The sequence below is a fragment of the Chamaea fasciata genome, unplaced genomic scaffold (genome assembly GCF_029207755.1).
Source record: "Chamaea fasciata isolate MVZ Bird 193981 ecotype frontalis unplaced genomic scaffold, bChaFas1.0.hap1 SCAF_13, whole genome shotgun sequence".
Classification (NCBI taxonomy): Eukaryota; Metazoa; Chordata; class Aves; order Passeriformes; family Sylviidae; genus Chamaea; species Chamaea fasciata.
This window is the reverse complement of record NW_027094098.1, coordinates 9,174,365-9,200,104: the sequence shown is the minus strand read 5'-3', so window position 1 is coordinate 9,200,104 and position 25,740 is coordinate 9,174,365. Positions and strand designations below refer to the sequence as shown.

Below are 25,740 nucleotides of genomic sequence, written 5' to 3'. Positions count from 1 at the left end.
CCCTCCTTCAGTGGTATGTCAAAGCCTTTCCCTGAAGGAGGGGTTAATTCACTACTGTTTTTCTACCTGCTGGATGTTTTCTCTACTGTATCTATCACTCTGCAACTTCATTTGTTCAGATGCACTTTCGGTGCTCAAAAATGCAACTTAGTTCTTACTGCAAGTGAAGGGCAATTCTGCAGTGTCTCCCATAAGTTTCCTCTGACAGGGGTCCTGGACCTCCCAGCAGCACCTTGGTGCAATGTGAGCCCTGGATTTAGGACAAGCTCTGGATCTGACAGGTACACATCAGACTGAACCACCAGGGCTGACTGCAAAGCTGGCACCACAGAGAATTGCACCCAAAGCTGTTAAAGCAAATGGTGTCTCTGAACTGGCACCAGCCAGCTGCCCTGATGCTGAGGTTTGATTTGTTACACCCAGAGCAGCCTGGTTTGCACTCGTATCACCATGCTTAAAGAACAGTCACTTAATCTCACTTAGAAATGTTTACTTGCAAGGACCAGATGGCCCAGGGAATTGGGCTAAACAAAACATTTTACTTCTAGGTCATGCATTCTAATCCAGTCCAGGTTGGTGATAAATGAACACACTCACCTGATAGCCACTTTTTACTTCATTTTTAGTTGTTTTTCAGGCTAATTTCTAAGGGGAGATGCCTCACCACAAAATCTCCCTCTCTGCCCTGCCACAGTTGGTACTGATTTGACTGTCTCGGTGGAGAAGCCAAGGATCAAATGCTCCATGGCGCCAGACTGTTTTCTTTTACAGCTTGCAGGTAAGGGGAAGTTGTCCTGTGTCTGGCTGTGTCACGCCTGCTCTGCGGATGGGCAGGAGCTCAGTTTATAAATATGCTGCCCCACCCCCCCCCATGTGAAATTAATTTTTTTTAAAATGGGACAAATGGGAAAATGCTTAATTGCAGTTGACATATAGGCACTCTCTGCTATGAACTTTACATGCAATCACTGATAGCAGCATCAAAATTAATGCCTGCTTCCCACTTGTCCTTCTATAAGCAATAAACGTTTGGCAAGTCAGTAAATAACAAAATTCTCATGTGGCCATCTACAGGTCACCAGGATACTTAAGAAGTTTGCGTTAATTATACCATGTTTGCCATCAAAGAGGGGCGATTAACCCTTTCAAGCTGCTGCAGGAAAGCAGTGGAGTAATTTGAAAGTAAGTAAATAAAATCTTGTCACTAAAAATGCAACCTTTGCAAAATAATGATTAAAAAAGGGATATTTGAGGCAAAAACCTCAGTAGACATCATGGAAAATACAGTACCTTTTCAGAATCCCTTTTATTTATTTTGTATTTTGACATCAAACACTCCATGTAACCTAATCTTCTTGACTTTTGATGTGGCCGTGGAGACATGACAATTAAGCACTGCTTAAAACAATAATCCCAACAACAGGAACCAAAGGCAAGTAATGTCAGGGTTCCCCCTCACAAAAATCCTGTCCCTCAGTGTTGGTGGTAGTGAAAGGAGTATAAATCCCAAATTTGTTGCCTTGATATCTGGTCTGTGCTTACACTTTACATTGAACTTTGCACACTTGCTCCATTTCCATTCCCTGCAGTTTGTTTTTCTTCTGCTATGTGAAATGTCTGGAGACAAACACAATACACGCATTGCAGAGAGATGGTTTGATCTTTCACAGATTAGTGCCACCTGACAAACATAGGATTATTTATTATCTGGGTTGCAGGAACTGCTGAAGCCCCCGCTCAGAGAAGCACGCTCCTCCGGGCGCTGGGGGATGCACCACCCCTCCTGACAGCCTGATGGATTATGGCCCCAGTTCTGTCAGCAGATCCAACCCAACCAGCAAACTGACAGCAGAGAGGCAGCCCCCAGGTAAGCCACCACAACCTGAATGGGATGTGTACTGTGCAACCAAAGCAAACAGCTTGATCATTCCATATTTTAAAGAGACATTGTTAGTTCTCCTTTCTCCTTTATTCAAAGATGGAGGGAGAGCGGCTGAATTTAGTTATAATCCTGTTTTAAACCTGTCTGAAAAAGAACATGTTTCTTTTTAAATGAAGCTTGCACAGTATGCTATAAACTGCCTCTTTTATTTTTTTTTTTAATGGGTGTTTGCACTGAGCCTTGCTGAACAAGTTAGAGAGATGATTAACTCGTCTGAAATGATGCAGAAAGGCCTTGTCCCAGTTGTGTGTTCTTCCTTCAGCTCATGGAGAGCTGCTGCAACTCTGCGGTATTCACAAGCAGGGCTTGCAACCAGGGCTGGGCAGGAGGCTGCAGGGGGAAAGAGAAGCACTGCTAGAAAGGGCTGGCATTTCTACACACACACACACACACACACACACACACATATGCTGAAAAAGGAACCCAGGTTATTTTTTTCCTTAATGAGTAGAATTGTCCCCAAACTGGTTTCCACAGGTCGTCAAAGGAGGAAATCCAAAATTCATTAGCAGTTTTCTTGAAAATAGTTGCAGCATCCACAGTAGCAATGCCCACCCCTACACATGGCAGGGTGACTTTGCGAGACTTTGCTTCACTTTGTAAGGCCCCAAGGGGTTCCTTGTGTGGGTCAAATTTGACTGAGTTTGCAACTCGACTGTTTGATGAAAGCAGCTGCAAAGTTTTGGTCATGGAAGATCTGTTTGGTAAGCACTTTTCCCCATCCTCACATGCCAGTCCGTGTGCACACCTCCCTGCGCCAAGGGCTGCAGCCCTCTTTCCCAGGGCAGCACTGAGCAGCTCCAGGCTGGCCATCCCCCCTTGCTCCTTTTGTGCCACGGACAATGACTAATGGCAAGAAACAGGTTTCCAGGTGGAGAGTGTTCCTTTGGAGAACTTTCCCTGGTCTAATACAGGTCCTGCCTTGAAATCCATTAAGCAGCTGGCCACTTTTCTACATTTGCAACACTTTTAAAATGTGTTTTTAATGTAAAAGTATTTCTCCAAACATTTTAATAAAACAATCCACACAAAAAAATTTCAAGTTCATCATCTACAATGTGGTTACTGCATCAAAATTTAAACTAGCATAGAAACTTAGGCGCACTTAAAAGCATGACCTCGTCACCCCAAAACAACACTGGAGAATGAGCTTTTGTACCTGTGCTTCTAATGCTAAATCATTCTTTAACTATCTTTTTTTTGTCCTACCCTATTAGGTTTTTGAAATATCAATAGACTGCTCTGCATAAAGTATAAGCTAATAATTCTACTGGCAACAATGGTAATAATTTTTCTTCTGTCCCTACTTGATGTAGCTTTTATGACATGAAGCAGGGCACAGGTAGTTTCACAAAAAAGGTATTTATTATTCTTAGCAATATTCACCTTGAAGGAATATGAGGAAAGCATACACTTTTTACAGACAATATATAAACATGTTGTACATAATTAACAATAATTTAGTTCACTAATCCAAAAATAAGCAAAATAAAAATTAAAATAAAAACAGAAAATACTGAAGAATTTTTTTATGCTGATACAAGTACAAAATAATTTAAATCTCAACTGCCGTTGTCTATGCTGCAGTGACTGACAATATATTGCACTTTGTCAACTGTATCAGTAATCCCTGTCTTTCACCCACATCCCTTCCCCTCTGCCCAAATCCTACAGAAATTTGAGTTGGGTACAAAAAATATACAACTGTACCATTGTAAGAGGTAAAAAGTAAAAAGGACCTAATTTTTTACCTCAGTAGATTAAAAATTCTTATGATTTCTCCCAACCAATTTTGTTTCCCATTTATTTCCACTTCTTTACAAAGTGCACCTATATGCCTATGCAAACCAAAAAAAAAAAAAAAAAAAAAGGAAAGCAGGATTTTCATGGCTGCTTGGTTCTTAATTATAAAATACTAGAATTACAGGTTTAAAAAAATTTACATACATCCATTTTTTGTTTCATTCTGGTTTTTTCTTTAAAGCAGGACTTTTGCAGTAAAAATACAACTTGGCTTGATTTTAAAAAAAAAACAACAAAAAAACAAACAAACAAAAAACCCAACAACAAAATAGTTAAAATTTTAAAAAATAAAATTAAAAAGCTTGTCACAGAGTTAAGCTTACGTGGTTTACATTATCAAACCCCTCTGTTCATTGGGGCATTTTAATCAGAAGTATACCTAAATATGTACACTGCATGTTATACTGGAGCTTGTGTTTACGAGAGGCATCAGATCATAACAACCAATAGAATACACTTCACATTGGCAATAGCTTTGTTTTCGGTCATTTACGTACAATATGGTTTAATAATGGGAGATTTAATTTTTTTCTTTTTTTCTTTTTTTCATATAAAATCGACTACGGAAAACAGACGTTCCCCTTAGAACGATGCTTTCCCTCAGCTGTCTCTGTGTCTGGGATTTGACGGATGTGTGAAGCTCAAACTGATTGTCTTTTTTCCCCTCTGCAGTGATCTCAGCCTCATTTCTGCCCTTCCTCCCTGTGAAGTCCACCAGGGCCTGGATGTCTGAGACAGCATGCGCTGGCTGCATGTGGATGTGGTGGCCACACTGCCCAAAGTTTACCCAAGCAGCTAATCTGCATTTTTAAGCGACAGCTGCCAACACAACAGAACAAAATGCTTCAATCTCCAAAGTCTGTGAGCAGGATGGTTTTTGTGCCCCATTATATTTTTGGCTGTGCTAGAACTTATACAGGCATTTACCAAAATTGTGTTGCAGCTATCACCCCTTGCTAGTGCAGGATTGCCTTCCCCAGAGTTTTTTCCCAACCGTTTGTCTGACCTAGGTTGTCTGGTTTGAGGAACAATAGGGTAGTTGGGAGAGGGGCTCTTTTTTAAAATAAATCTTTCATGTTAGGGAGAAGAATGAAGATTGTGTCAAAATAATCACCATCTTGGGCATATTAAAATCCCGTATTACAGCTACATTTTTGCTTTGTTCCTTGCCCTCGCAATCTTTTCCCCCTTCTTAGTAACTTTGGTATGGAAGATAGATGGAGCTAATCCAAGAGGGCTGTTGAGTACATTTTCCCTGTCCTTGTTTTGAAGGCAGCTTTTCTTACAGGGTAGCCATTGCAAATGACAGCACAGAAACATGCAATCAGAGAGGTTGAGGCTTTTTGTGGAAAACAAAATAAATATGACTTTGTGTCTGATTTTAAAAATTACAGTTTAATAAAGATGCCCTTTTCTGTCTTTTCTTTTCCTTTTTTTTTCTTTTCTTTTTTTCCTTTCTTTTTTTTTTTTTTTTTTTTTTGGCTTTTTTTCTTCTTTTTTTTTCCCTATCCCAAGTAAAGTCCGCAATAGAAATCCAGCATGTCTGGCTTCCAGTGAGCCAACTCCATCCTGGGAGGCTGCTTATATCTCTTTACAATATTCACAGTAACAACAAAGAGAGAAAGGAAAGCCAGTTCCAAGCCTCCTCCTTCAGCTTCTGCCATCTTTTGCTTCCTGCTGGACCATTAAGTATCAAACTGGTGAGCTCTTTTTTTTTTTAATACCTGAGGGGGCAAAGTGCATTACAGGCACCACTACACATTTCTGCAGAAGACCCATCATTTGCAAGGTTTTAGTCCAGCATTAAGAGTTAAACCACATGGGAGCAAAGGTCTCCTTTTGCCATCCCTACATTCTCCTCTTGGCAGAACATTGTCTTACTTGGTGTCATCTTAGGCAAAGTCCCATGTTCTTAATATCTGGATGGGTCTCTTGGTCATCAGGTTTTATCCCATGGCTGTTACCATACTGGATGGGTGTGGGTGTCCAAATGAGATGCTGGAAGATGGATGGATGGGGGTAGGTGTTGGTAGGATGTGTCCAGAGTGGCTGAAAGGGGGCAAATGCCCCATGGGTGCCATGTGACTGGCAAGGGCAGCAGCACTGAAGGGAGACGACTTCTCCTGCATGCACTTGGACAGTTCCTCAAAACACTCAGAGCCTTTCTTGCTTTTCTTTGATTTGTTGGACATTTTCCTGTTCCTAGTCTGAATTCCTTCCTTTTTCATGGTCAGAGGCCTGTTCACCTGCAAGAAATGAGAAAATGAGGCTCATGCAGACAAAATGACCTTATTGTGCAAAAATGAAAATATTTGGACAGCCCCCATGTGTTTTTCCTGGATGGAGACCTTTTTCTGGCCAAAAAAAATGGTGTTTCTCTCTGCAGAAGTTGTTTATATTGATTTGTTTAATAAAACCACAGACACAAAAAAAACCCTAGACATGAAAAATAAATTGAACTGAATTTGGCAGCTGATGACTCTCTTTCCCGTAGGCTTACCCTCAGTCCTCATTAATTTCCTAACAGAAGATCAAACTAGGAGGCACACGCTGACCCAAATTCAGTCCTGAGACATAAGCAATCTTGTACCAGTAACCTCTGTTACATACAGTGTAAATAACGTTCCAATGTATTAAGTGTTCCTGATTAGGATTAATTTCTTTTTAAAAAATAAAATAATACAACAAAGCCTTAGATACAAATATTTTTTTTACAAGTCAAGATGAAGATAGCCCATCAGGATTAATTTTTGCACAGAGCCCATTCCAAATGGCCTCTGTTTCTGTTTTGTGGCACACAAAACCCACTTAGTTAAAACCAAGTGTGGCAGCTCTATTTTGCCTGATTTGCCCAAGCGTTAGAAGCCAAGCTAATACATTGTAATGTCACTGAACTTAGCATCACTATGCTGACAAAGAACGGCTGTCACTTCCCGAGGGAACCTTAGAGACGAGGGAAGGAATAAAACAACCAAACCCCTGAAACCAATAAAAGCCTAGTGTACACCATGCAGTTAAGACATCAATCCACACTAAGCAAGCAGCGACACATGAGATGAGTAAATACTCACATTGTGCAATTTATAGTAGAGTCCGCAGGCATTACAAACCGGGTCCCCGTTTGCATTACGTCGCCATAAGGTCGTGGTGGTTGTCTGACAGTTGGCACAACAGGTCCCTGCTCTCCTGGCCGCTGACTAACCAAAAGAAAAAGAAAATTAAAATGTGTCACCAGGTGGAGGAACATCATGAGAAAGGTCAAATTGGACTCAATATTTAGTTTGGGGAGAACTTGTTTTTAAAGATTTTACAAAGCATCAGGGCTGGAGGAAAGTTGCTGTCAATTTCAAGTTTTATGGACATTATCTTTTGTTTAAATTTAAATATTCTCCTATGCAAACTTTCAAGCCCCATGGCACTCTGTGTGAAAGGGAGGTAAGGAGAGAAATAATGAACCTCGGATTCCACAAACAAAAATTTTAGAGGGGAGGAAAAATAATCTTGACTTTTTCAAAATTTTGCTTTGCAGGATTCTAGAATGCATCATGAAAATGCATTTGCCTTTTTCTTTATGATCAATTTAGTCTGTGCCAATGCTGGGACCGGGTTTGAAAACAGGGAATCTTTAAGAATGTGATTTTTACCCCTACTCTGGCCCTTGAAAGGTGGACACAAAAGAAAATTAACCACATTACTTAGCTGGGTGCAGTATTTATCAGAGCCATCACTGAAAATTCAGTTTGCATTTACAAGTGAAAGGGAGAAAACAAAACCAACTTTCTTTACACATTTAGCAAACCAAATTTCATGCCTTGCAGCAATGATTCCACTGACCACCCCCCCACCCCACCTGCAACCTCTGTCCCTACTTAGTTCCAAGCCCCCAAACTGTCTTAAAATTGAACAAAACTACCGAAAATAATCCACCACTATTCCTAAAACTATTGTTCTGCTGAAACCAAGGTGAGGGGAATGAAAAAGTCGCAAACATTCACCCACCTCCCAAAACAAGAACAGGAAAAGTAGAACAGCAGGCACCTGTGATTCCTGGCCAGACCCTTGTCTAGCAGACCCCACGATAGTGTCCTTTGTGCATGAACAGTGACGTATAAAGTGTTATGGACAGACTGACTGCACCCCATATTTTGGGAAATTTTTTTTTGTCTTAGAAACCTTCAGCCCTGCCTCTAGAAGTGGTCAAAATACCAAGTCCATTTTGTGCAACTGAATTAATGCTGAGGACTCAGTATTTTCTTAAATTGGAGTATCAATCGTGGTCGTTCCTCGGGGGCCTTGCTTCCTGGATATTTCTGCAATTAGCCATGGAGAGCCATGGGGTGAAGCAGCAGCAAAGCTCACAGTAATGCACAGGGCATCTCCATGAGCACAGAGCCAGTCCCAGGGCAGTGGGATTCCCAGAGAACTCGGTGTGCTTCCCTGCCTGCCAGCCCCAGTGGGGAGCAGGCGCCGCTGGAAGCGCAGCTCAGCCCCCTCACCAAAGAGGAGCACAGGGTTCTGTTCTCGCTTGCTCCTGATTTATGCCATGGCCCTCTGTAACTTTCCCAAAGCTGATGGACAGTTCAGCAGCTTTAGGCAAAGAATCAGGCCCTCGGAGACTTACATATTTCAGTGCCTTACTTGCCTGTGAGAACAGGCCAAAGGCAGAAAGAGGGGGTACCCCCTACTGCAAATGCACTCATGCAACCCAAACACAATTAATGCCAGACGTCCAAATGCTGATGTTATTAATACGATCACTTTGCTATTGCATGGCACATTAACAAATTTCCAAAGATGGCCACCTCCTCTCCCCCACAATCAAGTAAACTACAGTGGAAAAAGGGGCAGTAAACAAAGCCATAAATCAATTAAAACAAAACAAAACATTTAAACAGTTACACACGGAAAAGAAAACCTCTCTAGTGCCCCCCAAACCCTGCACAGTGAGCTAAGTATAACAGTCTCCCAACACACTGGAAGGTGGAGACCTATGTTTGCATATTTGAGATAGCTTACTGATACTTAACTATGCTACTTAACTCTATGGCCTGTCCCATTCAGTCTGGAAAGCACTTGAGCTTGAGAGGCTGATAATGTTACACTGTTGTCTTAACATTTTTCTATACCTCAGTCTCTTTAGAAAGCAAGTCATTAGAAGCTTGCATAGCCGAAATTCTGACTCAGAACAGAAATCTTCTATATCCCATCACAGTGTTAGAACAGAAATGCCAATTTTCTGCTTTCTAAACCTCATTGATATTTGCCCACGAATAGCTAGGATACTTAGGCACCATAAATCACAAAGCTCCAAAAAATATATTTATTATTCTTAGCATTTTACGCATTATTTGCAGAGTAGAGTGTATTAGAAATTTCAAAACAGCAAGCATGACTGGCAAGGCTTGCCTATAGAAACTCTCTAAAGCTTTTAGAGTCAGGAAACAGATACACAAAGTTTCATTATCTTTAACGTACAGATATCCGGATAGGAAACTACTACCAGGAGCTTAGAAAGGCCTTTTTTTTCCTTTTTTTTTTTTTTTTTTTAAATCAGTCAAATGAAAATACGAAGTATAGGCGACTCCATGGAAAAATAATAGGATTTTTTTAAACAGTAGGGGATTGTCTGGGGAGGGAACCAACATTAATATTGCCAGAGAATGTAAGAGTGAAAATTACTTCATGGCTTTTATATAAATAATTTTTAAGTAGGGAGCAGTAGCTTCGATTCATCTGATTTGTTTTGCTTTTCTGGAGCTGGAACTTTTTTTTTAGTACATGGTGGAGGACATTCATGCTCATAACTCTTTCGCTCCCAGTGTGTGCCCAAACTGTCCCAAGAGGCCAAGTAATTGAGGAATTAAATTAAAAGCTGTCATCTGAGGACAAACGGGGAGAAGGACACTCGATATCCCGCATGCATTGTGAGCGGCAGGGAGGCTTGGGACAGGGGTGGGCTCGGTGGTCCTGTCGGGGAGGGGTGGAGGGGGAGATGTGCCTCGAGGCACAGCGGTGACCTCGCCGGGGGAAGGGGACTGTCCCCCGGGTACAGTACAGCTCGGTTCCACGCAGGGGCTGAGCAGATACGAGGCACGATTGACTTGTGCCTGTGTGTGGTCCCGTTGCTTCATTTATCCCCAAACTCAGGAAAAATAAGACACCTACCAGCCTTCGCTTGGGTTTAATGAGAGGTCGGTTTTGGCCGTTCATTTTGTGGTAGAGCCCACAGGCGTTACACAGGTAGTGCCCGGTGCCATCTCTTCTCCAGAGAGGGGTAGCGGTGGCTCCACAGTTCACACACTCTCTGCCTTCTAAATGGAAACACGAAGAAAACAGATTTCTTTATTTAAAAACAAATTCACAAAATCTTTTTGCATTGTCCTTTAGGCATTTTTCAGAAGTCAAACCAGTGTGTTAATTCTGTTAATTAAGCACAGCCAGACAGCAGTGACATCTACAGTACAGGCAGCAAGGACCTCAGTGTTTCAAGAGCTCTGAGGCTCCGGCGAGTATTTTATGTCACGATCAGGAATAGGCAGTGCTCTCTGCAAGGTGAGGAAGAGTGACACTTATTGTGTCAGATGGAAGTTATCGTTTCAGCAAGGAGAACTCCCTCAGTCTTCCCTGGGCACCACTCCCCTCCCGTATCTGTTGCACTCCGGTGGTGAAATCCTGTGTTCCCCTGCCACAAAAACACCCGTGCATATGCACACAAGCACACACACTTGCAAACACACAACACGTTAAAGAGAGAGTCAGAGGAAAAGGTTTTCTAGAAATAAATCTAAGCAAAAAGACCTCCAATTCTGCACTTTCTTTTTTGTTGCAAATGTTACAGGATGAGAAAATAGAGCTGAGCAGACTGGGAATGGATACAGAATACCAGAGTTTTAGTTATGGTTTTTATTCTAAAGGCATGAAAATGCTGTTCATGCTGTTCTTTGTGAAAGTTCAGTTTCACTGGACATTGCTGTAAAAAATAGGCTTGAGTGCTTTTCTGTTTCTGTGTTCTTTCAACAATCCAGTTTGAATTTGGTAGGGAACAGTTTACCTCCATTATTAGTTTTAGTACAGTGTGGTAAACATGGCATTGTAGAATGGCTGCATTAAATAAAACACAACGTGTAACTCCTAGATATCTGTTTCTGCATCAGAAAGCTTCCTGCTGAAAGTTCATTTGTCTTGGATGGTTTGAGGGCAGGTCTGCTCAATATAGAAATCTCTCTCGATACCGTTTATGCAAATCCTACAGTATTTAACTGGAAAGGAAATTCTTTTTGCTAATAACTGAAGCAGACCATGTTGAGTTCAGCGGGGCTTGTGTCTGCTTTAATCTAGGGAGTGAGTAGCTTTTAAACAACACAGTCTAGAGTGAAAAATGAGGGGAGCTCTGCGGCACTGCATTTGTAGCTTTTGTCCCTCCTAAGGGCAGGAAGCTGCAGGAGTCGTCTTGTCGTTGAGTCTTAGTTTTCCTACAAAAACACTGAGTGGTCACGAACTTTCCCCAGTTCCTTGCACTGGGAGCTCCCTTACGGGGCGGGGCGGGGGGGGGGGGGGGGGGTGGGAAGAAGAATCTGTAAAACAAAAGAAAAAAGGTCCTTGCTTCCCCCATCTAAAAATCATCGGCAGCTATGGGACAAATATTTTTTTAAAAGCTACTCAGGATTCCTCTGTCTTCAGAGATCTGGATCTTGAACCAGTTTCCAAACTCAGGAGGTTTGGGCTACCCATTGCCTTTAGTTTCTCTTCCACGCACTACCTAAAAATACATACACATAGTAGCAACTGCCTGGAAATAGCAGCAGAGAAAGAATGTATTTTTCCTCTCCGAGAAATCATTTGAAACAGTACTGATGAGCTTGTAAAATAGTTGGTATTTTTGTTGCAAAACTCCTAAGAGATCACATTTCTAAATTATTGTCTACTTAAATAAAAACATGTAGTGTATTCATAAGCAAATATGTTCAATGGAATACATATGCAAGTGCCTATATGGCCATTTATTTTCAAAGGGCTGTCTAAATTCAGCCCCAATATATTGCAGTTAATTTCCTTCCATTGGTTATGAGAATGTTAAACCAAGAAGGTCAATAGAATTACATAAATTGTCATGATTTGTGTCTAGCTGTATAACTACTGTGATGTCAAAGTGGAGTTAAAACTTTGTTCATCGCCTGATTCAGATTTAGGACTGAACTTTCAGAAGAAATGCAAGGAAGGGTTGTGAACATGGGAAAGGTCTGCAGGCAGTTATTTGGAAGCAGAGATATGACTGATTCAGGGCGGGGGGGAAAGAACCAAAAAAAGGGGTGGAGTATTTTCTAGTTAAAGTTAGGCTGGAGTAAGTGAGCAGTGACTGGACACCTTAGTCTTTCGCATTGGTATGTAAACTATATTTGAACTTTTGCTCTTGTAAAATGCGAAGGGAAAAAGGCCCATTGCGATCTGAAGGGGACAGGCCAGGGAAGTTTCGCTTTCATCTTGCCCTGGGGCCTTGGGTGGTGTTAATGGAAAGACGTGGAAATTATGGGGGGAGAAATACCTCTCTCTGGAATATCCCCATGTGTCATCCATGGGGTTTGCCTGACTTGAGGGAGCAGGGTCGAGCCTGAGCCCCTCGGGAGCCTAAGGCCTGCTTTTCTCCGACTAAAAGGGTTCGGGTTTCTTTCTCCGTATAAATCCCTCTTTGTACAGCGCGGTCTGCTGGCTTAGACTGCCCTGGTCCCGTGCCCCGCGGCCCCTTCGAGTGCCCTGTGGCCAGTGCCTGGGTGCACTGGAGCCCAGGAGGAGCCCAGTCCGAGCTCCATCTCCTACTTTTAAAAACCCAGAAAAGCAGAACCAAGCCGTCACCTGTCGCTCTGTCCCGAAGAGGGCCAACACAAGCACCCAGCCTCGCAGCAGCCCGCACCCTCACCCCAACAGCCGGCACAGCCACCACCTGCACGAAGCCGGGAGAGCGCGGCCTTGCCACCCCCGGACGCGGCGGGGAGGCCACACGGTGCGACACTTACCCGAACAGGACCTGGCCTTGCTCCGCGGCTTGGGGGTGAAGCTGGACGCGGGGCCCCCCAGAAAGCTGCCCGGGTGGAAGAGGCTGCTGCTGTAGTCGTGGGCTGCCGGCACGTAGGAGGGGTAGGTGGGGATGGGGTGGTGGGTAGAGGGCTGGGCCCCCATACTGGTGAGGCTGCTTCTGAGCGGGCTGGCACTCTCCATCTTCATCCCCTCCGACAGCGACACTTGGTACTTGATGCTGTCTTTGTCCTCCTGCCGAGCCCCGGCGGAGGAAGAAGGGGAGGCGGCGCTGGTGGAGTTGGGGTCTGGGGACACTTCCTTGGGAGGGGTCGGGGGGAAGCCGAAGAGGTGGGAGCCGGAGTGCGAGGCCGGGGTGAGCGAAGACGCGGAGGCGGTGCTGGAGGTGCTGCTGCCCGGGTACACCGAGATGGCCCCAGGCGCTCCGGCCGCCGAGGGGTGCAGGGGTGTCTTGGTGAAGGGGCTGACGGTCCAGGGGTTGTGGTGATGGGCAGACAGTGCCGCCTTGCTGCTGTCCAGCCAAGGAATCCCGGGGCTGTGGATAAGATGAGGCCGGCACATTTGACTCCCGGTCAGGCGGGCTGTAGAAACACAAGAGCGTTTGGGGTCAGCTTGGGGCGGCTCAGCCCGGAGCCGCTCGGGGAAGACCCCAGCTCCCCGTGGTTGGGCAAGCTCCTCGGTCTGCGGGCGGCCGGAGGACAGGCGACCGCGGGAGAGGCTTCACAACCCGGAGAAGAGCAGCCAGGCTGGTGCTGCAGCCCCTTCGCCCTGTCCCATCTGAGGGAGATACCAGCCAGCCCGGCCAGAAGGAGCAAGGGGAGCAGGAGGGGGACTCAGGCAATCCCTTTCCTCCCACTCCATTCCTGGGAAATGCAGCAAACCCCTTTTTGCTCTATCTTTCTGAGCTGCCGTAACGCTCTCTCTTCGGCTCCTAAAAACACCCTAAATAAAATCCATCGCCGGTTTGAATCGGTTTGTATCTTGCATCCGGGAAGTAGCCGTGTCTGAGAAGTTTTAGCCCGTGCGCACACTGTTTCCCCTTCCTCTCTCACCTCCCCCCTTTCTTTCCCTCCCCTCCGCTAGTCCTTGGTTATCCCTAGGGTTAAAATCCACCCGTGCCTGACTGTCTATCCTGCTTTCGATCTCCTTTTTCCCGGCTCCAACACACCGAAGCGGCCCCGAGTGAAACTTCTCACCCCAGCGCAGGCCACTCTCGGCTCGTACGGAGCGGGCCGGAGCTCTGCCGAGACGGCGGGGAAGGGGCCGGGGTACTGATTTACCGTGTGCCTGGCTGTAGGAGACCCTGGCCCGGGCATGGGCGGAATTGGCGTAGTAAGGGTTGCCCTGGGAGTCCAGGTGGTTGAAGAAGACGTCGACTTCATCCGGAGGTAGGAGCTGCGCTGGTTCCATGTAGTTGTGAGCCAGCCCGGGGTGGTGGCTATCGGGGTGCTGCCCGTTGAGCACGGCGTGGTGGGCCATCCAGCGAGGCTGATCCGTGGCCACCTCCATGGCCTTGGGCCTCCCCTCTCACCCACCCCCAGGCCAGGAGCGAGCGGCGCTCGGTGGGGGCGGGGAGTGCTGCTCGGGGGGTCGCTTTTGACGCTGCCTGGTGGATTTTAAGAGATTAGGGTGGCTTTTCTTAGAAAGAAAACGCCGGGTGACTGGAGCGGGCCCTCTGAGGCTTGGGAGAGGACCCCTGAAGTCAGCGTGTCCCTCTGTCAACAAGCGGGTAGCGGAGGCAGGTCCGGGGAAGCGCCAGGGCAGCACCTGTAGGGAGAGACGGGAGGCTTTAGCAGTTCGGCAGCCCGGGGTGCGCTGCTCGCTGGGCCGGCTCCCGGCCGGCATCTTTTCTGAGAGGTTCATGGGTGGGTAGGGGGAAGCAGAGCCCCTCCTCCCTTCCAAAAATATCCTGTCCCCGAAACTCCTTGCCTTGCTCTCTCCCTGCTCATTGCCCCATAAAATAAACAAAGATCCATTTTAAACTCTTAACTAAAAACAAAAAGGAAAAAAGGAGGGGAAAAAAGGGGAAAAAACCGAAAAAACTTCGTTGTCGTCGTCCCCGCTGGAAACGTCAATAGGAGTTTTTCCAGCTGGCTTCAAAAGCGGGGTGAAAAAGGAAGAACTGCAGAACTAATACAGCGCAGTTCTAGTAAGAACTCCGACTGACACAAAAGGAAAAGGAGGGGGAGAAATAGGGAGGAGGTAGAGAAGAAGAGTGGAGAAGGGTGTTTAGAGAAAGCAGCGAGTGCGCCCTGGCAGTGGGGCGGCGACCCCCCCCCGCCCCCCCCGGGGCCCCACACTTACCCGGCGCGGGAGGCTGGGTGGCGATGAATGCCGGCGTGGAGGATGCGAGTGCAGGAAAGAGGGGGAGAACGGAGGGGGAATAAAAAAAGCGAAGGAGAGGAGGGAGGAAAGGCAGAGCGAGCGCGGGAGGAGCAGAGGAGGTTGGATGGAGGGTGTTACTCAGATGGCAAAGCCGCTGCTCTGGCCGACTCGGTCCCATCCCCGCGCATCCTATATGAGCGCTGGCGCCAGCTGGCCGCGGCGCCGCAGACGGGCCAGGGCGCGCAGGGCCGGCGGCCGGGCCAGCCAATCCCGCCGCCCCACACCGCCCCCAACCGCACCCCCGGCCCCAAACGGAGCCGGCCCGGGGGGGGAGAGCGGCAGACCCCCTCCTCCGCCCCCCTTCCCCTGCTCGCAGCATCTCGCCAGGCAGCGCCGTGGGGGCTTTCCCCGCCCGGGCGCTGCACGCCCCTGCGGGGCGGGGACGGCAAAATAGAGGGGGTCCCGCCGGGGAGTGCGGGGATGCGGAGTGGGGAGAGGGGGGGCCGAGCGAAGATGGAGTGCGGGAAGGGGTCGGCGATGGGGCCGACTCCGCCGGGTGCTGCCCCGCCGCCAAGCCGTGACTTCCAGCGCCGCCGCCGGGATGCCCGCGGCTAGAAATCGGCACCGGGGAGATAAATACGATAAAATCCCTTAAATCAGGCACAGTAGCGCGCAGTCGGGAGCGGGACAAACCTCAACCTCGTCACATTAGTTTGAAATAACTGTCTGGATCGGGAAAAAAATTAAAAACAAATAATTGCGAGGCTCCGCGCCGACCCCGGAGACCGACGGGACGAGCAGGGCCCGGGCAGCGGGCTGAGCCGGCTGCAGGGCTGGGACGGAGCCTGCCCGCTCCCCGGCCAGTAGCGCTCGGGCCGGACCCGGGCTGGGGTTGGCTGGCGACCCTGGGCCCGGGGAGCGGAGCCGAGTGCGGTCGAGGCACAAGGACGCTGGGACGAGGTACAGTCTTCCCGATGGGACTGCGACATCACTAACATTATTTTTTCTTTTCCAATCTCACACTTTTTTTCTCAAAATAATTAATAACAAAAACCAAACATCACAGTTTTAATATTTGTAACTACTCGTGTGCTTTGGCGCGGGGAGCGGAGGTGCATCCTGAATCAACAGGCGTTTTCTGCGGAGTTTGTGATGCAGCTCAGCGGCAGCAGCCGAGGTGTCGGTCTGGCTTCGCCACCCGCGAAGGTGCGGATAAACCGGTCCGCCTTTGGGGCGGAAAAAAATAATAATGGGAAAGGCACAAACAATTCCCCGGAGCGCGGCCGGGTACTTCTGCAGGTCCCGTTTCCCAGGCGCTCCTCTCACGTTCCTCAGCCGCTGCTTTCGGGGGAAAAGGGAAACGCTGATCGCAATCCTCCCTTCAACCCTTCTAGCTGGGCGCGGGGCAAGGACACAGTCCCTGCCCGGGGATCGGGGCGGGGGCGGCGGGGAGCAGCCCCTCGGCTCGCCGGGCAGCGGCCGCGGCTCCAGCCCGACGGCGCGGCCGGGGCGGGGGGCGCGGGAGCGGTCGGGGCAGTGAGGACTTGCGCCGGGCCCCACCGGGGGACTGCGGGCGGGGGGAGCGAGGCGGCCCCGAGGATGCTGCTGCTGCAGCTGCCCCCGGGCCGCCCCCGCGGCGGGCAGAGCTGGGGGCTGGGAGCTGGAGCCGGCCTCCCCCGGCCCGACCGCCCCAGTCACTACGACGCCGGGGCTCTGACGTCACCCGTCACTGCCAAATTCGCCAGGAAATGAACTTTTACAAAATAATAACAATAACAATAATAATAATAATGACAGTAATAATAATAAAACTGCTTTTCCTCGCTGCGGAGCACGTCTGGTCGGAGCGACGTGGGGCTCCCTCCCTTACTATACCCCCATCACCACTCGTCCCCCTATAACCTTCCCCAGGGGACCCTCAACGCAGGCCCCCGGGGGGAACCCACAGCGCTGCCCGGTGGGGCGGGGGAGCGAGGGCCATACTGGGGGAGCTAAAGGTTGGGGCGGGGGGAGGCGATTATGCTTCCCCCCTTCCCCCTCCGCATACTCTCCTCTGACGCCTCCTCCACCCAAAGCCCGGGTGTCCCGCTCCTCCCGGCCCCCTGACCTCGGGGCTGCGCGGTGGCGCCGGGACCGCGGCGCCCCTCGCCCCCTCCTGCCGCTGCGGGGGGGTCGCAAGCGGTGGGGCCGGGCAGCAGCTCCTCCGGCGGCTGCCGGGCGCGGAAGGGGCGGTGGAGCCGGCTTCTCCCGGAACGGGCTGGTTGGCCCAGGCAGGCCGGGGACAGACGCTGGGCCGGGCTTGGTGGGAGAGGGGCCGGGGTTTGGGAGGGCAAATGCCCCCCGCGCTGCGGAGCGTGCCTGGGAGCCTTAATCCGGTGGTGCCCGGGAGGAAAGGGAAACAAACCAAAAGCAAAGTAAAAAATAAAATAAAATAAAATAAAAATAAAATAAAATAAAAAAAAATAAAATAAAATAAAATAAAATAAAATAAAATAAAATAAAATAAAATAAAATAAAATAAAATAAAATAAAATAAAATAAAATAAAATAAGGAAAGTTAAAAGGCAAGAGAAAACCAAGCGAGCTTTCAAAAAATCCGGCTTGTCCCTCCGAAGAGATTTTCTTTCTGCATGCACCAAAATCACCCAAGTGTCACCCGAAAATAGATATATATTTTTTTTAATGTTCTGGAAGAAAGGTGACAACAAAATAAGCTCGGGCCGTTGAAGGCAGATCCCCTCGGCGCCTCGTTCTACCCACCGCCGGAGGCGCCGGGGCCGTGATGCGCGGTGCCCGGGGAGCCTCGGCCGGTGGAGCAGGGCGGCGGTCAGCCGGGATCACACGGGCCTCGCCGGCTCCCGCTCCCGACCGCCACTGAAATCCAGCTCCTTGCTACATGCTTATTAATTAATTTGGATATTTTAATTACTGGCCTCCTGCCATCAGCACGGGGACGCGATTTTGGGGTGGGTTTTTTTTTGGGGGGGGGGGAGGGAAATGGGGTGGGCTGTTTGTTTTAGGCAGGTGATAAAATCGCAGTTAACGAGCTGATAATTCGTTCGTGTTTGTTTTAAAAGACAAATTGTAAAGATTAATCAGGCGGCTTGATTTATGGCGAGGCAGACCCCGGCGCTGCCCGGCCAGGGCTCCCTGAAGCCCCCGTCTCGGGTTACCCGAGGCCCGGCAGGCGAAGGAAAACAAAAGGGGCGAGCGGGCGGCGGCGGCGGCTCCGGCCGCGCCGCCTCGGGACCGGCTTCCCCGGCGCCCGCCCCACCTCCGGGCCGGGGGTCCGGCCACCAACTCCCCGCCGCCGGGTGCTCTCCTCCTGCGGCCGGCGCCTTTCCTCGCACTCACCTCTCGCCTTATGCAACCCCTCCCATTAAAACCCTTTGTAAAATAAATGACCCCTCCAGCAAGGATGAAAGATTTCTGCTGAGAGATCGGCTGAGCTGGGAGACTTTCTAGACGGCAGGCTCGCAGTATGTTGGGGTTTTTTTGTTGTTGTTGTTCTATTTTATATATATATATAAAATATATTCTCGACGTGTCCCGTCCCCGCAGCCTGTTCTGGCGAACCGGGTGCCGGCTCTGGTCTCGGCCGCTCAACGCCGCGGCGGCACGGCTGAGGTTTTTAATTGAATTAATTCACCCACCGGGAGCAACAGCGAACTGCGCTGGCTGCTGGAGGCGAGCGGCTTAGCTCCGCTCCGCAGCCCGCCGCTCACACGGCTGGTTAAGCAGCTCTTCCCTCAATTTTCTGCCAAAGCTTCCCGGGAGAGTGTCCGGCCGGGCCCCACTCCTTCACGCCGCGCCTGCCAACCCCCTTTTACCTTCTTTCCCCTCTTCTTCCCCCGGGCACTACGGGGTCTGTTTTATTGAATTTTTAATTATTATTTATTTACGGCTGTTGCAATTTATTTTTCTCTTTTAATAAGGGAGCTTTCCCAGATCTGGAAGCACAACTGGTTATTTTGGTTTGATTGACAAGTGATGTCATATCGTTAAGGGAGGAGGGAGACGACAACATGTTTTACCAACAGTTAGTAGCGCCATGTGACAGAGTTGACACCTATTCTTGGGCAGAAGAGAAGGGAGAAGACAAATAAGCCGGCGCCGCACACGGACCATTTATTTACATGTCTGGAGAGGGGATACTTCCTCTTTTTTCCCCCTTCATCCTGGGTGTTTGGATCTGGGAAAAATTGTACCTGAGGAGAACCTGCAGACCCCAGGGCGAGTTCCTCCAGACACCCTTTCCTGGGGTGCCCCCGGCGGCCCCCCGAGGGCCACACTCTCTCCGGCTGAACGGAGACCTGGGGGTCGAGACCTCCCGTGCAGCATTGCCCCGCTGCCTCCCCGAGGTGCAACCCACAGACGCGAGCAGGGAGGGCAGGAAAACTCCGTGAAAAGAAAGAAGAGGGAGAGAACTGCGCAGTGTTTAGCACCACACGGGGCCGCGGCGCTCCCGGTGCCGGCGAGCAATGTGCGAGCCCGGGCCGGGCTGGGGAAGGCGGCGGCGTGCCGGCGGGGAGGGGGCTGGGAGGGAAGGCTGTGGGCGTTCCGTAGGTCGGGGACCTGCCGGCTCTGCCAGCGTCTCCCACCCGCCCGCAGGTAGGAGGCCCGGACAGCCGGTCCCTGTGGGCAGCCCCCCACACCCGTCCCGGGTATATTTCCTTGGATTTTTTGGGGAGAGAAAATTCTTGCTTTCGGCCTTAAAAAAAGTAAAATTAAAAAAAAAATATTCTATGGCGTTTTCAGCCCTCTGGTCTTGTCTCCGTTTTGCTTTTCTTCCCCCCCGGCTCCCCCGTCCTGTGTTACTAGCACGTATTAATGGCTCCTGATAGGGTTATAAAGTGACAGTTACCTCGTAACCACAAGACCCTGACTTAAACTGCATTAAGAAAAAACAAAACAAAACAGAAAAAAAAAGGGGGGGGGGGGGAAGCGCGCGAGAGATAGGACATGGGGAATAAATCACTGAAAAATTAATTTTTTGCCTGTTATTGTAAAAACGCTATCTCCCATCCCGCAGAGGATTTCTGCGGGGTATGTACCGCACTGTGGGAACCCTCAGTTCCAGTCTCGCTCCCGACACGCTCCCGCACACGCCTTCACCTGCGCTTTGTCCGCAATTTGCCTGGTGCGCGCAGCCCCCGGCTAGCTGGGCTGCAAAATGAAGGGGGAGAAAAGCTTCAAGCAGACCCCAGCCTGCCCACAAAACCGCTTTTCGTGTAAGTTCGCGCAGAGAAATGCGTGCGTGGGGAAGGGGGAGGTTGCACACGCACATCTTTGTCCAGAAAAAGGTATCATTTTCTTTTTCAGGCATTGCCAGGAAAGATTTCGTTTGCAAGCTCTCTCTTTAATTTTATGGGGTGGAGGGGGGGTGGTTTGTTTTATTTTGTTTGGGTTTTTTTGGGGGGGGGTTAGTTTTTGTTGTTGTTGGTGGTGGTTGGGGGGGGTGTTTGTTTGTTTGTTTGTTTTCTTTCAAGGTTATTTCGGGAGCAGCTGTTGTAGGAGGGAGGAACGAGGCCGACCCCGCAGATTTGATTTGTTTCTCCTCAGGCAAAAGTTTGCTGGAGAGGGACAGACCCGGCACGGTGAACGGGACTCGGCTCACGCCCAGCCGTGGGGTTGAGCCAGGCCGGAGCTTAGACTTCCGAGGAAAAAATATTTGTGTTTAATAAAGATGCTCCGTGCGCCGGGGAAGAACAATCCCCGCGACCGAAACTCGCACCCCCTCAGTGAAATCGCTTTTCTTATTGAAATCGCATCAAATCCAGGCAGGCTTCGCTCCTGGACGCTTCCCTTTTTTGATTTTTTTTTTCTTGCCTTCCAGCCTGAGCACCCCAAAGCAAAAGGAGGATAAAGAGGGGAACTTTGCACATACAAAAACAGAAGGGAAAAAAAAAAAAAAAAGGCGAAGGGGTGAAAGAGTCGGCGGAGAGGAGCGGCCGTGTCCCCGATGTGCCTGGGTAATTTTAAATCATGCAAAGCCCCGTAAAGCTGCCGCACGGGACTGGGACGGGAGGACTCTCCGGCAGGCAGGTGCAGAGAGAGCGGGTCCGGGCCCTGACGGCTTTCGGTTCAGAACAAACCCTCGCAACTCCTTTTTTTTTTTTTTTTTTAAGCCCAAATCTGCCAACAAAGGGAGAGAGGAGATAGGATGTAGCTGCGGGGAGGGGACGCAGGGGTCTCTGCACACCCTGTCTCCGGGAAATCTCCGCCTGGCCGCCCTGGGTGAAATGCAACTTTCCAAGATGGAGATTTAAATAATCACCCCAGTGACAATGGGAAAGGAAAAAAAAAAAATCAAAACAACCAAGCTCAGATCCAAGCAGGGCCCGGCGGCCCCGCTCCCTGCGGGGTGCGGTGCGGGGAGAGCCCCGCCGCCGGGCAGAGGCGGGGGAGCGCCGTGGTGCCCCCGGGCCGAGGGGCGCTGCACCGGGCTCAGCCCGGCCGGCTGGGAGGCGGCAGCCCGGGGGGTCCGGCCCTACTGGGAACATTTTTTCGTTCTTTACAAATGCTCCCGGATTTGTCCCTGGGGAAAACTGCCCCGAGCGAAGCGCTCCCGCAACGGGAGCCGCACCTCGGTGCCGACAGGGCCGTCCCCGGGCCGCGCAGAGCCGCGCTCCCGCGGCCCCTTACCTTGCCTCTCGCCTGTCTTCGTTTTTCTTTCAGTTCTCCGCACGGTGCATCGGAAGCGTCAGTTCTGCTCCTCGCGGAGCCGTTCCGCGGGCTCGGGGGGGTCCGGCAGCTGGAGCCTCCCCGCCTTGTCGCGACGGGAGAGGCGGCTCTGCCGCGGGCGGAGGGTGCGCGCAGCCCGGCCGAGGGGCTGCCGCCGCGCGCGCTGCTGAAAACTGGCAGCAATTTCGAGCTGAGATCTTTTTTTTTTTCCTCCCTTCCCTCCTTCCCCCCTTCCCTTCCTCCCTCCTCCCTCCCTCTCCTTTCCTCTCTCCCTTCTTTCCCTCCCCTTCTCTCTCTCACTCTCCTGCATTCACGGATGGCACAGCGAGCTACTCTGTATTTATGTACATAATAAGGCAGCTCGTCCCCTCCACTTCATTTGCATCATTACAATATCTGTACAAGCACATCACATTGTCTGTTGCTTGCACCTTTTGTTACGGTTGCTGTCACAGTCTACGCGACTTGACTTTCATATTTTAAATGACTTGATATTATACCAACAACACGCACTCACATCCCAGGCGCAGGGAAACCGGGCTCCGGCACGGCGGGCGCCGCAGCCGCAGCCTCTCCCGAGCCTCTCGCTTCTTCCTCTGATCCCAAGGAAGGTGGGCTGGGGGGAGCCGCTTGGTAGGATCAATTATTCCTATAAATTACTCCTAGTCGTATTAATTTTCTTTCCCTCTCTAGTGAAGGAAACGCTTTGGGAGTCTTGGATTTTTTTTTTTTTTCATTGACCAGCCTGGTTTTTGTATAACCTCATGTTTCTTCTCACACCTTTCCCTTCCAAATTCAGCCTTTCGGGCTATGCACCTGCATGTAAGTGAGGTAGCGGAGAAGCTGGAAGAAGTACAACCAGATATTACGCGAGGAGTCGTTATTATAGCTAGGAAAGAGACGGTAAAATGTGTATTTCGTAGAGCACTAAGAAATCCAGCCAGAACGAATGTTTTCGGAAATGTCTGCGCGCCCCAGCCCTGGCTTGGCAGTCCTCACCTGGCGGGTATTTTCCTGCCGGTGGTGTGTGTACGGGGCTGGGGGCTTCCGTCGCCCAGCGCCCGCTGCCTGGATGGGGTGACGGGCGCCGGGGACGCGCTCGGGGGGCGCGGCGAGATTCTCCAGAGGGGGGGACAGGCGGGACCGCCGCCCGAGGCTGCAGGAAAACCATATTAATACAGAAACAAAGGCCTGACCGACCGGTGGGGGCCCTGCGGGAGGTGGGAGAACGAAATACGGTTCGGGAAGGGAAGGAGAAAAGTTTCGCGGGAAAGAAATTATCATCATAATGGAGGTAAAAATGTGAGCAGGGAAAAGAGGCGGGGGATCCTATTCTGCTGGCATTTTCTGTCTGTCTTTGTGATATGGTTCGGGGGGAAGAAGGGTCCTTGATATGCGGCAGATAATTCTTATCAGCCCCACGCAGCCCATTTCCAAAGTAAGTGTTTTAATTACTCCTCCTGTATTATCCTTCATCCTCTGAGAGAAGATACATCATCAGATTTATGCAGGGGGAAAATACAAAAGAATGTGGTATTAAAATACATACATACATATATCCCCTCTTTTTTTCCCTTGTGCCTAGGAAGAGGGAGACACTGTTGGCAGCCGCGTCCTGGGATCGCCCTGCACGGAACGACTCCAAAACGAGGAACTGTCGCTCAGGCGGAAAAACTACGGGAAAAGTGGGGTTTGAAGGCTTCAGATTTTTCCCCACGCGGGGTCAGACGGGGGGGTGCCAGCCGGGGGCTCAGGGGGCTGAGACCGGAGCAGCGCCCACCCGAGCCTCACCGCCGTGTGCCTGCTCTTCAGCCGCGCTGTCCCGGGACAGCCGGGGTCACCCTTCCACGTGCCACCAGAGACATTGGGGGTCGGAGGGGGCAGGGAGTCATGATTTTTCCCTCATGCCCGCTGGAAGAGAAGGATTTTTTTTTTTTCCGGTTAAGCTTTCGTACTAAAGATGTCATCTGAAAGTCTGGGAGGAAGGAGGGGACCGTGTTCTGCTCTCTTTCTCGGTAACAACCATATTCTGCATATTGAAAAATATGATAGACAGTGGGGGAAGTTTTCCTCCCCCATTAAAAATAAAAAAGAAGGGGAAAAAAAGAAGAAAAAACTCCCAACCTTTTCAATATTGATTCAACAAAAAAAGAGGGAAAGAATTTTAAAAGAGAAGCAGCAGCACCAGCAGCAAGGAGAATATAGGCTCAGCAGCTCTCCAGGTTCGCTTCCTTATTATTACTATCCAGGGGTAATTTTTCATCTCTGCTAGCTAATCTTTGTTCCTTGTGAAGATAATGAATAGCCCAATTCTTATCTCCTGGGCTCCTGGAGGCTGCTGGAGAATGGGGTTGAACAGGGTTGAAAATTGGTTCCAAAGTGCTGCTGAATAAATGGTGTTCCTTATCTCTCACTTCCAGATTATCGGAACCCTTTCAAAACTCACACAACAAATACAGCCACCGCATCTAATGCATCATTTACCAGAGCAGATCTCCGCGTTTGATCGGCAGATAGGCAAAATCTATGTATTCCTTGCTTTACTTAGTATGCATGGATGCGGGGCTGCTGTGCACGAGGGTTGCCCCCAGCCGGGCCTAGGACACCCCCAAGGCTCTTCGCACACTCGGGTCTTTGCTGTGGATTCCATGGAGTGACAAGAGGGTCCCCTGCCCATCCCTGATCCAGGGGAGCAGGGTGGGACAGCAGCTCACAATGCAGGGTGCTGCCACATAGCATGCTTGGAAATTTGGGGTTGCTCTGCTGAGGTACTGGTAGATTTGCAGGGAAGGGAGAAGAGTTGTGAACACCATCCTGGGCACCCCAGGCACCTGCTCACACTCACACTCACTCCTGCACCCACAGCCACCTTCACCTGCATTTACGGGCAGTCACTGCTTCAGAAGTGATGAATTGCGTGGCAGCACCACTGTCCTCACCCAGAAAGCCACATCCAGGCTCAGCTGTGTCCCAGTCTTGCCCCAGCCCTCAGCAGTCTCAGGGTCCAGCTGGTAAAAACTCCCAGTGCTCCCCTCAGCTTGTTCTCCCCAAACCCTGGCCATGGAGCCCTGCCAGTCCCTTGGGTCCTCCACGGGTTGGGCTGGCTTCTAGCCCTCACTGTCGGTACTGGGTGATCCCTCCACCTCCCAGCCACAGGCAGAACAGGGCACCTGAGGCAGCCCAAATTTGGGAAGCACTTGGTGATTCTGAGGGACAAAAATAAACCTCATGGAAAGGGAGTTATTTGCTCCTAGAGTTAGTATGAACTCTGCCCCTTCCAGCTCAGGGCAGTATCAGATTTCCCTTCCTTTCTTTCTTTTTCTCTTCCTCTACTGCTCTCTTTATTTCTTGTTTTCTCCTTTTTTTTTTTTTTTTTTCTCTCCCCTCCCAAAACTTATCTATATAACAGTAAATGCCTCCCAGTCTGGGTGTGCAGCCTCCAGCTCCAAGAACAGCAGATCTCCCAAGCCAGAGCTAGGGACAAATGTCCCTTTGGCTCACCTAACCCTTCTTTCCTCTGGTAGTACCTGCTCAGGAACCAGACAAGGAAATATTTTATTCTGCACCACTGCAGCACATCACATATTGCTAGCACTGCCCTAGACCCCCAGACCATGGGGACAGCAAGATTCTGGGTTGGGGACAGGACACCCACAATCTCCTGGTCCCCTCTGCCTGTCCAGCAAAGCTCATCTTGTCCCTGCCTGGAAAGAGAGAAAAACTTTCATGGGATGTTGCAGGCAAGCAGCAGCCCCTGCCCGCGCTTGAGAGTTTTGCAAATGTTCAACTTGTACTAATTTTATATGGCTGTATTCACAGTTGTTCTCTGCAAAAAAATGGACCTGTGTTAGTTTATTAATAACCTAAACATTACGCATTAAAGACCTATGAGTGACACAAGATGACAAAAAGCTGTATTTTTCCAATATACACAAGCACACATTTAATAACCTTCT

The 25,740-nt window shown here is 49.7% G+C and overlaps 1 protein-coding gene across 2 annotated transcripts; it reads right to left on the bottom strand.

Moving 5' to 3' along the window:
* Nucleotides 1-5,199: 5,199 nt before the first annotated feature.
* Nucleotides 5,200-21,888, bottom strand: GATA2 (GATA binding protein 2). 2 transcript variants are annotated; one of them, XM_066195663.1, is made up of 6 exons: nt 21,746-21,888; nt 14,056-14,542; nt 12,757-13,356; nt 9,911-10,056; nt 6,817-6,942; nt 5,200-5,991 (listed from the first exon to the last, which is right to left on the bottom strand). In XM_066195663.1, exons 2-6 carry the CDS (start codon nt 14,282-14,284, stop codon nt 5,692-5,694), a joined length of 1,401 nt encoding a protein of 466 aa, XP_066051760.1. In that variant the 5' UTR covers nt 14,285-14,542; nt 21,746-21,888; the 3' UTR covers nt 5,200-5,691. The 2 variants fall into 2 exon arrangements, with proteins under 2 accessions (XP_066051760.1, XP_066051759.1); XM_066195662.1 differs by lacking the exon at nt 21,746-21,888 and adding an exon at nt 15,080-15,294.
* Nucleotides 21,889-25,740: the final 3,852 nt, after the last annotated feature.